This window comes from Asparagus officinalis, chromosome 8 (genome assembly GCF_001876935.1).
Source record: "Asparagus officinalis chromosome 8, Aspof.V1, whole genome shotgun sequence".
Classification (NCBI taxonomy): domain Eukaryota; kingdom Viridiplantae; phylum Streptophyta; class Magnoliopsida; order Asparagales; family Asparagaceae; genus Asparagus; species Asparagus officinalis.
In genome coordinates, this window is record NC_033801.1 from 1765234 (window position 1) to 1778341 (window position 13108).

Consider the following 13108-nt stretch of genomic DNA (forward strand, 5'->3'; position numbering starts at 1 on the left):
CTAGATTAATGAAGCCGATGATAAGTTAATAATAAGTTAATAATAACTAAGCTTAGATATTTGTGAAATGTCTTTACTTGGTCAAGCTTTATGGATTGTAATCCACCAAAAATTAAATTAGAATATCTAAACTTATTTTCTAATGGGTTATTATAATTAAAAAAAAAGAAATCTCGCAATATCTAAACTTATTTTCTAAAATTATTGTCCAAATAGCAATAGAGGCATTAAAGAAGGACGCATTTAAAACCCCAAAAATTCAGACGAAAATGAAGAAATAAGGAGGAAAAAGGGGAGAAAAAGAAGAGGAGAGAGAGAGAGAGAGAGAGAGAGAGAGATTTCTCTTTTATTAATCTCGGGAAAATGTCGGCGTCGACGGTGTGGTCCTCCGCCTCGGTATCCGGTCCTCCGCTCTCCTTCAAGAGACCCTCTCTCTGCGCTCGTCCAGCTTCACTCTCTCACCCTAACCCTCGACCTCTCTCTTATTCTTCCTTAAGGTGAGAAATCGAAATATTTTCAAAATTATGCCTAGATTCGTGCAAAGCATCTAAATCTACGACGACCCATTAAATTTTTTCGTTTGTTGCGGCCTAAAGGCTGGATCTTTTCACTTTTGCTGCTGTCCTACTGATAGCACGCTAGGAAATTTTAGTATCTCACTCAAATACAGCCGTTTTAGCTGTAATTCGTTGGGCAATTTTTGAGTTTCTTTGTTCTCAATGGGGTTTTTAGTGCATGTTGCTGTTTACAGCAGGAACTTGTTCTTCAAGTGTAATTCTTTTGCGAATTTGCCATATCTTTAGGTTTTAGTGTGTTTTGGGGGAGCTTGTTTTTTGGTCAAACTAGCTTTTAAGCTAGCTTTTTTATTTATTTATAGTTGTTTGATAAAATACCAAATAAGTTAGTCCCATTTTAAAAAGCCCCTATAACCCAACTTTTGAAAAACTATGTTTAGCTAAGCTTTGATCAAACAAATTATTATTCTACCCAAACAATTTTTATAGCATTTTTATCATAGAAGTCAAAAGCCACGAAAAACCAACATACCTTATATAAGCTTAAAAAAAAGGATTCGGATCCTCTCCACTACAACAAAAATAGTGGAGGGACCACTATATAATCACAGCCATTGATTATCTAGATGATGGTTATGATTTTTTCTTTTAGTGCAAATTAGGAATGAGTGATAATCACAGCCATTGATTATCTAGATGATGGTTATGATTTTTTCTTTTAGTGCAAATTAGGAATGAGTGCAATACACGGGGGTATGGTAAGTGTTAGATTTAGATTGTATCATAACCGCCTACTAAATAATCAACGGTTGAGATTAAAAGTAGTGGTCTCTCCACTACTTTTTTGTAGTGGAGATGATCCAAATCCAAAAAAAAAGCATTCATGAACACTGTGGGCTAGCCTCATTTTCGGAGTTTTGTTGCATGGAGCTGAGTGGAAAAAGGTTAGAAGGGGCAAAAAACGGTTTGTATAGTTAGTAGCAAAGATCAAAATAAGGATGAAGATGGTGCGAAGAATTCGAAGCTTTGCCATGCATGTGTTCTTGGCATGTTGATCTGAGTTTTCAATCAGTAATATAGATGCAAAAGAGCAAATTTCAAATTTTGGTGGAGGCGTTTGGAGGAGTGTTTGTATCAGAACCTAAAGTATCTATCAACGCGGAGCAAAAAAGGTTGTTTGCTTTTATTTATTTGTAGGTTTTTTTTTTGTGGTGGTGGTGGGATTTCAGACTCTTTCTTTTATAGAGGAGTCTGGAATGCTTTGGATAAGATAGGCCATCTCCTCAATTTCAGAAGGCGTACAAATGCTGATTTATTTAGAAAGAGAAGTCTGTCGTCGGACTCATGTCTAATTAATGCATGGGTGAATAAATCTCTTATGAACTTATGAATACATTGTCTTGTTGAGTTTGTTTTAATAGTGTTAGTTTAACTTTTAAGGGTTGTTTACATATCGAGTTAGCAGCTGGTTGAGTGAATTCTCAAAGTTTATTAGCACTCAGCCCTCCTCAATTCATGAGGGTGGGTGTTACCTCCAATTTATCTTTATAAACATGTTGATTTATCTTTATAAAAACATGTTGCAGTAGGTATTTCGAATTGGTCTTTGGAAATGCTAGGATTTGAGCTGTGGCAGTTATTTTACACATAAGCCCTGTTATAAGTAATATATGGAGTAGGAAAAGACCATTACGGGGACTAGGTCGCGTTAAATGTAGAATTGGTTTTATTTATTTAGTCCTCTTCAATTTGGACTTTGCTGCTGTTAGCAGAAATTTTATAGCTTTCATAAATAAATGTTAAATTACTTATCAGCTTATATGCCTTGCATATTGTTAACTTGGCAGGATAAATACTAGATGTAGTTATGCCGCATCAGATATCAACGAGGATTCCTCTTCTGTTCCGATAGATGTCGTAGCTGATGTCAAAACTGAAAGGGTTGGTATAAGATCTATGTTCTTTACTTTTGTTATTTTTGTTGGAAACCTCTTTCATACATTCGCGCGCGCACAGACATACCATTGTGAAAGCTGACTATGACCTTTCAATATAATAGGTTGTAGTATTGGGAGGCAGTGGATTTGTTGGTTCTGCTATATGTAAAGCTGCAGTCTCCAAGGGTATTGAGGTTGCTAGTCTAAGCAGGTGCTTACACATGTTTACTATAGTTATTTGGCACATTGTTTTGTCTTTATATTGCATTTAATGTGTATAAGTCCAATATGCTTAAAATGATGATGCTTCTTACAGGTCGGGAAGGCCTGCTATCTCGGATCCTTGGGTCGATCAGGTCACATGGATAACTGGTATCTGTTCAACTTGTATTATCACTGTAGTAATGCTTTCTACTTGACTAGATTTTGCTTTCCTACTTTGCCTCTTAAAATAGAAATGCTATCACACTCAGTTCGTTCTTCATTATGGCTCATTGCATGCTCTGATTGAAGAGTTTCTACGACAACAACAACAAAGTCTATCCCAAATTTCTTAGAGCTATCTCCTCCATTGAGTTAATCATTGATTCATTATGATATCCTTCTGAAGATTTTTAACCTAGTTCTTTTAGGCTTATATCTAATCCTCTGTTCTCTGTAAATTATAATAATATCATTTCTCCAAATTGGTGCCTTTAATGGCCTCCATTGCATATGACCAAAGTATCTCAAACAATTCTCTCTCATGTTATCCTCAATAGGAGTAACTTATTAAAAATATTCTGCTTAAAACAATTCTAACCTGAATGAAATCTACGCAGGAGATGTTTTCTATGTGAAATGGGATGAAGTATTGCCTGGAGCAACTGCAGTTGTTTCGACCCTTGGAGGTTTCGGCAATGAGGAGCAGATGAAGAAAATAAATGGAGAGGCCAATGCCTTGGCAGTAGATGCTGCAAAGGAATATGGTAAGAACTGAGAGGTGTGCTAATTTTCTTGATCCTTAAAATTCATGCTAGGTTATCATACCATTATGATGAGGGTGTTTTGGGATCTCATTTCCGAAGTGTAAGTAAGAGAATGATCCGGTGAGTCCTTAGAGTGATTAGCTATCTTGATTTTGTGCAGCTTAAACAAGTTGAGAAACCCTTTTGATAACTCATTGCGTACATATCTGAATCGGTTCTTTTAAATATAGGAGTTCCAAAGTTCATTCTTATCTCCGTGCATGATTACAATCTACCATCATTTCTACTCGCCTCGGGCTACTTCACGGGAAAGAGGAAAGCAGAATCTGAGGTCCTAGCGAAATATCCACGCACAGGTAATTCACCTTTTCACTGCATTACTCTATATATATACTGATAATTCTATGGATATACTTTTAAATGGCCTATCCATGTGGATGCTCAACTTCACTTATGTAATTATTTTCCATATCTCTACAATTTCAACAATGCGCCCATAGGAAAGTGTGCAATTTCATGCCAATTGAATCTCTTTAAACTGGAAAAAAAAATTTGGCTGTTTTGTTTTGTTTTTCTTTTTCTTTTTTGGGGGTTGGGGTGGGGCGGTCTGAAGAATCTTGGGTTATGAATAATGTCCGCTTGCTTGTAGAATATGCACTACTAAAATGAATCAAAATCTGATATGGTTCCCATGGATTGGTTAATTGTTAAGTGTCACAAACAGAAGCATAAAAAGTAAATATTGTAAAGTTTTACTGTTTGCCTTAATATTTCGGTTAAATAGTGAAGTTGCAAAAAAGGTTGTTTGAGTTAGTGTTAGTGAATGACAAGAGAAAATCCATCTTTCTGTTTTCACTAGATTCTCAGTACATGAGTACACTATTAGCAGCACCTCATTTGCTATACCACTGAAATTAAGTTGTTTGATTAAAACTTTACCACTCAAATTAATCAATTATATACAATCTCATATTTTCAACACTTTGAGGAAATACATTTAATATCTGATTGTAGTAATTTTATGACAGTAACTTTGGAAGTATAAAACCTAATAAGGTTTAGAGACTCATCATGTTGAATACATCTTGCTTCAATGAACAGGTGTAGTATTGAGACCTGCATTCATCTATGGCAAGAGAAAGGTGGATGGTTTTGAGATCCCCCTCGATCTTATAGGAGAACCATTAGAGAGATTTCTTACCGCGACTGAGAGCTTCGTAAAGCCTCTAAGATCTCTTCCAGCTTCTGATGTCCTGCTTGCCCCACCTGTGAGTGTCGATGATGTTGCTTACGCAGCCATTAACGCAGTCGTTGATGATGATTTCTTTGGTGTTTTCACCATTGAACAAATTAAAGAAGCTGCAGCTAAAGTGAAGACATGAAAATTCAAAGTGCAATGGCTCTCTCTGAGGTATATCATCAAGTAACGAACTAAAGGATGGCATTGTAGCCTTTGTTGACGCATCAAGTGTTGAGGTTCTACATTAGATTTCATTTATACCAGCGTTCCTCACTGCTTCACAATCCAATCAGTCCATTGACTAACTGCTGCTCTCATTCTTGGCTCCCATTTAGGTTGCTCTTCTTTTGGAACGAGACACCGTATGTATTTTTGATATGGCAAATCTCCAAGATAAACTAATATCAATGACACAAAAGCCCAAAAAAAAACCGAAAAATATCAAGAACATAAATAACATACAGATATAACCGAAAAATATCAAGAACATAAATAACATACTGATATATGTTGTTTGGCTTGTTGCATGCAAAAGGAGGAGAATAGTTTTACTAAATGGTAAGAAATGCAATATGAAGGTCTCTCCATCGCTCAATTCTAAATCACACCTCATAATACACTTAATCTCACTAACAATCTCTATCGCCTGTAGAGCCAAACTAAATAGAGAACCAAATCGAATCTCTTGAATCTATTGCTTCATTTTGCAGAGCCCGTCTCAATGCGTACTGTTGCCATTTGTTCTTTCCCTTGATGCTGCAACCCTAGGCTGGGTAAATTCTCATCGAACATTTTCTGTCAGGCTAATGATAAGAGTAGTTGATTGGGCTTTTATCATGGTTGTGAATTGGAAGCCATTTTAGCCCAGAGAATGAAACTTTTTTTGTGAATGAACTATTTTGTTTGTTATTTTGCATTTGTTAGTAAGAGGGGGTTGCAAATGGGAAAGCTCAATGCAAAGATCAATGTAGTTGGATAGACTAGCGTGCGATCTTGTATTCCCCACCGGATTAGAGTTTATAATACAAATAACTCTTACGTAGCTTGAAAGCCCCTCCGGTTGCGGAGGAAAAGTGGATGTAGGATTTATCCGAACCACTATCAAAATCCTCTGTATTTGTGTGTTTGTGATTGTTTGATTCACTAATTACCCATTTAAGCCCTCTATCTAGAAACTTCAATAGCACCAGAAATGATTAAAACTCAAGCTTTCATCTTCTGGCTTGAGTCTTTTAAGGTACTCAAGAAGCCTCTGTGTGGATAAGGATGTAAAAATATAGCTTTTCACCATACATGTTCTAAATTAGTCCCTCAAATCTCAGATATTCTAAATTAGTCCCTCAAATCTATAAATATTCTTAAGTAAGTCCCTCAAATATCATATGTTTTTAACCAAGTCCCCCAAATCTATATTTATCTTAAATAAGCCCCTCTATGGTAAAAACAGTTAATTGATTTCCATTAATCTTGCATGCTTTGCTCGCCCATTTTCTAGATACTTCCCCCCGAAGCTCTTCTCCCTGCTACTTCCCCTGTTTACTATTCATTTAGAAGTCTCTATTGCATTGTGTTGCAGGTATTAAGTGTAACTATCTAGGGAAAATGAGATCAAAACTAGCAAGATTAATGTAGTTTAGTTATTAATTTAGAGTTAAGTTAGCAATTTCTAATCTAGAGGGACTTATTTAAGGGCACGTTTGGATTGGGTTAACATGAGGTCGAGGAATGTAGAGTACCCGTTATAATTAATCTTGTTTGAGAATTCATTTAAGAGAGATAATTAATGAGAGGGAGTTAATGTAACTGAAGGGGGTTTTTTTTTTTTTTCCTCCTCCTAAACTTGAGATTTTGTTGCCTCCAAATTTGGGGCGTAGTGGAGGGGAAGGGAATTCTTAAAAAAAATGAATATAACATAGACAACTTCATCCTTGTATCAAGATGAGATTCAAAATGGATGAAATTATGTAAATTTACATGTATTCCCTTATTTTCCCTTCATTTTATTAAATTTTCCAAACAAGGTGAATGGCATCCAGTGATAGGAGAGTGGCCGCATCGATGATAGAAGAGAAAGTGTTTAATTGGGTAAAAGATTAGCATTCAAAGAGGCATTACTGACCAGGGAATCTAGCATCACTCTTAACAAAATCTCTCTTCAGCACATTAGCATTCATCACCCTGTCTTCGAGGAATGGCTCATCGGTGTAGTTGCCATCGTACCCAGGTTGCATTCCCTCCATAAGCCACTTTCTTCCATTTCTGCCGGTGTTCGCTTCTCTGAGCTTCCATTTCCATGACTGTATTGCTCTCGTGGCAAAGGTTCCTTTGAATTTCATATGCACAACTAAAAACTGAGGCTAAAAGATTTATGCACTACTGAAACTAAGTAAACACTGTAATGACCATATTTTTTTTTTCGAACTTGTACTCACGCACCTCAGTTTTTTTTAGTGGAACTTAAATGCCCTAAAGTTTTTAGGGGTAGCACTTAAATAACATGGAGTTTTTTAAATCTGCACATAAATAGTCTCAGTTATACAAACTTAAGGGTATTTAATTGCAAGTTTTAAAAAAAAATTAAAATACTTTAAGTGTTAGATTTAAAAACTTTAGGATATTTAAATGTGAGTTTTAGTAACTTTAGGGTATATAAGTGCTAACAAAGATAAGTAAGGGTATACAAGTGTTAGTTTAAATAAATTTTAGGGTATTTTCTTGCTACAAAATATAAGTGAGGATATATAAGTGAAAAATAGGTAGGATATAGAAGTGCCATTCAGCCTTGTTTTTATTTGTTTATTTTTAAAAATGGGAAAAGTTATAATTGGAAAAAAAAAAAAAGGGTGAAGGTTAATCTACTAATAATCTACCAGGATTAGATTACTGACCTCATGGGCTTGGGGTAAAGCCGGCCCCCGCATTTGAAAGAAATTATGGAAGTGGGTTTGGGGGACTACGTACGACCAGCTGGCCCAATAAACCCTTTTAGCCCGCCCAGCCCTTGGTGGCCTTTTGGGCCAAGGTCTGAGGCCCAAACCAACAGGCCACTTGTGAAGAATCTCTCCGTAATGACATTTAATTAAAGGGAAAAATGCTTCCAGCCCCCAAAACACAAGAAAAAACGCTTCCCACCCCCAAGACTTTTTCAACGCCCTCAAAACCCCCAAATTCGTAATAACTATGCACTGAGCCCCCAAAACACAAAGCCCAAGAATTTTACACAACTAAAGACTATAATACCCTTTATCTCTCTTATGGGCATTGATTACCTCCTCCCCCCTCCAGTGCTTCTCCCTGATGTCCCTATCCCCGACCGTCGTCGTCCCCTGCGGCGTCCGCGAGCTCAAGTCCGACGAGCGCGGGCTCTACCTCATCCACCTCCTCCCTCCTCACCGCGCCAACCACATCGCCGCCGGCTCCCTCGACCACGCCAACGGCTGCCTCGGCGAGATCGCTGACGGCGAGGTCGCGGAGCTCGCCGGAGATCTCGTTGGAGGCGAGAGAAAGGACCCTGAGCTCGGCGGAGGAGGGGAGAGAGGAGAGGAGGGAGTCGTTGAGGAGGTTGGCGGAGAGGTCGAGGTGACAAAGGTAAAGTGGGAGGAAGAGGTCGGAGGGGAGGGAGCCGAGGAGGCGGGTGCCAGGCAAATGAATTCTTTATCGGAAGAACTACCACAGCTAGCAAAAACAGCATGAAGAAGAAGGAGAAGAAGTCCTAGAAGCTAGCGGTAGCAGAGGGGGTCCTCTCCCAACACAACCTCAAGTCCGTCGACCTCTTCAGGGGCAAGAGGATTTCCGAGCTGAGCAACGCCGAGAAGCTCGACGGATTCACGAGGGGAGCTGATCAAGGAGAAACACTGTCGGGAATCGGAGCCGGTCCCGACGGTTCTGATCAAGGGAGCAGCGACGCCCAGATCATCGTCGGCTACCATCTCAATAGCGTTCACCAGCTCTTCTTCTTTGACGTTAGCAACGTGGCCTTGATTGATTATGCATGCTAGCTGTTTGATTAATTATAAATCTTGTAATATATATTCTGCTGGTGTTCTATATTGCTAGCTAGTTGGTTAACTAATCTCTTGGATTGTTATTATATTATAATGCCCGTGTCCATAAAGATTGAGAGACTAGTAACTGTAGGTTGCATTCAGTGATAGTGTACGTTGCATTAACTTATATCGCATGCAATATATCCAGTTGCAGCTCTTTAATTAAGTGGTTGTTAAGGTTATACGCGTTGGTTGTTAAGCTTACGAGTTTTTTCTTAAGGTTACGTGTTGATTGTTAAGGTTAGGATTTAGTTGTTAAGGTTAAGTATTGGTTGTTAAGGTTATACACGTTGGTTGTTAAGGTTACGGGTTGCTTGTTAAGATTACGCGTTGGTCGTTAATGTTATGGGTTGCTTGTTAAGGTTACGCGTTGATTGTTAATGTTACGAGTTGGTTGTTAAGGTTACAGTTAACCTTAATAACCAACCCGTAACCTTAACAATCAACACGTAACTTTAATAAGCAACCTGTAACCTTAACAACCAACGCGTATAACCTTAACAACCACTTAATTAAAGAGCTGCAACTGGATATATTGCATGCGATATAAGTTAATGCAACGTACACTATCACTGAATGCAACCTACAGTTACTAGTCTCTCAATCTTTATGGACACGGGCATTATAATATAATAACAATCCAAGAGATTAGTTAACCAACTAGCTAGCAATATAGAACACCAGCAGAATATATATTACAAGATTTATAATTAATCAAACAGCTAGCATGCATAATCAATCAAGGCCACGTTGCTAACGTCAAAGAAGAAGAGCTGGTGAACGCTATTGAGATGGTAGCCGACGATGATCTGGGCGTCGCTGCTCCCTTGATCAGAACCGTCGGGACCGGCTCCGATTCCCGACAGTGTTTCTCCTTGATCAGCTCCCCTCGTGAATCCGTCGAGCTTCTCGGCGTTGCTCAGCTCGGAAATCCTCTTGCCCCTGAAGAGGTCGACGGACTTGAGGTTGTGTTGGGAGAGGACCCCCTCTGCTACCGCTAGCTTCTAGGACTTCTTCTCCTTCTTCTTCATGCTATTTTGCTAGCTGTGGTAGTTCTTCCGATAAAGAATTCATTTGCCTGGCACCCGCCTCCTCGGCTCCCTCCCCTCCGACCTCTTCCTCCCACTTTACCTTTGTCACCTCGACCTCTCCGCCAACCTCCTCAACGACTCCCTCCTCTCCTCTCTCCCCTCCTCCGCCGAGCTCAGGGTCCTTTCTCTCGCCTCCAACGAGATCTCCGGCGAGCTCCGCGACCTCGCCGTCAGCGATCTCGCCGAGGCAGCCGTTGGCGTGGTCGAGGGAGCCGGCGGCGATGTGGTTGGCGCGGTGAGGAGGGAGGAGGTGGATGAGGTAGAGCCCGCGCTCGTCGGACTTGAGCTCGCGGACGCCGCAGGGGACGACGACGGTCGGGGATAGGGACATCAGGGAGAAGCACTGGAGGGGGGAGGAGGTAATCAATGCCCATAAGAGAGATAAAGGGTATTATAGTCTTTAGCTGTGTAAAATTCTTGGGCTTTGTGTTTTGGGGGCTCAGTGCATAGTTATTACGAATTTGGGGGTTTTGAGGGCGTTGAAAAAGTCTTGGGGGTGGGAAGCGTTTTTTCTTGTGTTTTGGGGGCTGGAAGCATTTTTTAAATAAATTAGGGATGACATGGAGATATGGAAGAGGAATATGAGATGTGCATGTCCCTGTATTGAGTTAATGACTTTTGGTTGGGAATAAAATATTTTCTCAAAAGAATCCTAAGTTAATTAAAGATGCAATTTTACGAATTCTAGTAGAGATAATTTATACTGTCTTGTTTAAGAACTGGTTACGTGTTTTTTTTTTTATGAATTGCGTGAAATAGTGAATCTTTGAGTTTAAAGCCTATAAATAAATTCTTTGAAATTTCTACTTAAAAATATAGTTTCCCTCTTCTTTCTGTAAAAGTAATTTACAGTATTTAATATTGTTAAAAGTATCTAGTAGATCTGATTCATGACATTAAATGTGCATCTACATGAATGAATTCCAAAATTTAAATGATCCCGAAGACTAACACCGTTTTAGTGGAGATATATATAATGGGTGGGATCTACTTGATATCTTCTCATAATCTGAAAATATCATTTTTTTTTTTATGCTTAAGAGTTGTGGTGCTTTTAAGGATTATTTAGGTCTTAAAAAATCAATGATTTGGCAGCCTTAATTAATATCAGAGCCGTAAAGCAAGTAGCAATTCTGAATCCAAATTCTTAAGCGAACCCCAAATCCTTATCATCTTGCAACCCAAGATTATGGCTCTGTTTGGCAAAACTAGCTGAAAGCTGCGAGATTATAGCTGAAAGCTGTTAAGCTAGCTGAAAGTTGTGAAATTATACCTGAAAGTTGATAGCTGTGTAGCTAGCTGATTGATAGAGCTGTTTGGCAAAAGTAGCTGTACAACTAGCTTAAATTTGTTAAATGACTAAAAAAGACATGTAATATTATTGATATAAAATTAGAATTATTAGGAGCAAAAACGAAAGAAAAAATTGGCATCTCCTTCTCAAAGACAAACGCTACTTGATGTAGCTTTCCAAAAGCTACTTGCAAAAGACACAATCTCCAAATTAATCTTCTTCTACTTTTTATCACCAAACAGCTCTACTAGCTTATTGACCAAGTCAATAAGACACAATCTCTTAGATAAGACACAATCTCTTGTTGCCAAACAGTGCCTATATTATCTCAGGGCATTGTTTGTTTCATCTCCTTAATTATCGGGACCAGCTTCCACCCTAATAATTAACCATTTTCCGTAAATTAATGGTTTCTTGAAATAGTGTTTTTATGTTTATTTCAAGTTTCAAATAAGGGGCTGGGGAAAGTAATTTTTATGTTAATCTTATTGTTGATTGCCAAAAAAAAAGGACGAATTCTAAATATTGAATTTTCTTGTGGAAAGAATCCATCTACGTAAAATTTGAACCGATGCATCACGCTGAAGTTACCCTCTACACCCTCTTGTAGCATATCCTGTGTGGTCGAGACCGAAAATTAATCTTCGTAATTATTTTTTCGATATTGAGAGATTAGATAGAATCTTTGCTTTATTAATTAGTTTATATGGGTCTCTGCATTTTAGTTTTCTAAATAGAGGTTTTTAAAAAGGTTTATGTGTTAAAAAGCCTTAATGGGTTTTAAGTCAGAAACGATCACCCGTTAGTCCACCCGTTAAGACATATACCCCTATATAAGACCTACAAAATCTAGGAATCAGAATTTTACTGATTCTGACACCCAAGAAATTATAGAGTTATATCATTGTTTTCAATGAAAAACATGCATTCCTATGAATTTTGACCTAGAATTATAAATACATGTTGAGAACCTTCGATCCATATTTTATATGTTAGGTTTTGATAGTTTAATGTGCCAATTTTTGTTTTACATCAATACAACAAGTTTCGACGAGTTTTTACAAAAAACTCTAGATGAGCATTTCTTATTTTATCATAGCTATTCTTTCAAAATATGAAAATTCATTGAAGACATGGAGTTGTTTATTATATAGTGACACCATTTTCTAGAAATCCTCAATATGCACTACTTCCTCCAAATATTTCAAGGGGAATATTTGATGCCAATCAAACGCCTGAAGCTTGAACAACAACTACAACTACAACTGTAGGTGATAATTTTTTTAGAGTTTTAAAAATAACTATAGGATAAATTTTTACAATTTTATAAATAAACTGCAGCTACAAACTATATAAAACAATTAATACTTATTAGAATCACATTTTGTAAGGTCATGTAATTCCAATTCCCACTGATCGAATGCTCTTCACGTTGTAAGAATCAACAATTCTCATATTTTGACCGGCTTTTCTCTTTTTTGTGACAATTTACATTTTGAATTTTGGATGTTGAAATATAAGTTATTTGCATGTTGACAGCCCAAAGTCAAATTTCCACGCTTTTTTTAACTTTGATGTTCAGGAGCTCTTTTTTTTTTATTTCTACCCTAACATATAAAAAGTTAACATTAATTTTGTTCAAGCGCATTAAATTTATGAAGTAAAATAAGAAAATAGTTTTGTTATCAAATTTTAGTTTTTTAAGTTTAAAAAGTAAAGAAACCCATAAAATTCCAAGGTTATTAAGTTAACGACTAAATTATCAGATTGGCCAACAAAGTGACACTCATTTACTAATAAGACCTAAAAACTGATAGCAACAACCAGAACTAAAAAGTGACACGCTTAATCAACAAGGTGTATTGCAGCCTCAGTTTTGAATTGTGCAATAAAATTAAGGGTTTTTTGCACATATATTCCTCAAATCTCCCGCACTTACAGATTTACCCTCTAAATAACCTCTCTCTCTCCCCCCCCCCCCCCCCCCCCCCCCCCCCCCCCCCCCCCCCCCCCACCC

At 37.9% G+C, this 13108-nt stretch overlaps 1 protein-coding gene across 1 annotated transcript; it reads left to right on the forward strand.

The window, feature by feature from the left end:
* LOC109822119 (uncharacterized protein At1g32220, chloroplastic) lies at nt 275-4977 on the forward strand. Its single transcript, XM_020388284.1, has 7 exons — nt 275-497; nt 2363-2456; nt 2575-2663; nt 2769-2824; nt 3274-3420; nt 3651-3776; nt 4522-4977. Exons 1-7 carry the CDS (start codon nt 364-366, stop codon nt 4800-4802), a joined length of 927 nt encoding a protein of 308 aa, XP_020243873.1. The 5' UTR covers nt 275-363; the 3' UTR covers nt 4803-4977.

Excerpts from the sequence above, each read along its gene's own strand:
- LOC109822119 (XM_020388284.1), top strand. The coding sequence starts at position 364 with ATGTCGGCGTCGACGGTGTGGTCCTCCGCCTCGGTATCCGGTCCTCCG. Across the intron at positions 498-2,362 it reads CTCTCTTATTCTTCCTTAAG|GATAAATACTAGATGTAGTT; the intron begins GTGAGAAATCGA and ends TTAACTTGGCAG. Across the intron at positions 2,825-3,273 it reads TCAGGTCACATGGATAACTG|GAGATGTTTTCTATGTGAAA; the intron begins GTATCTGTTCAA and ends AAATCTACGCAG.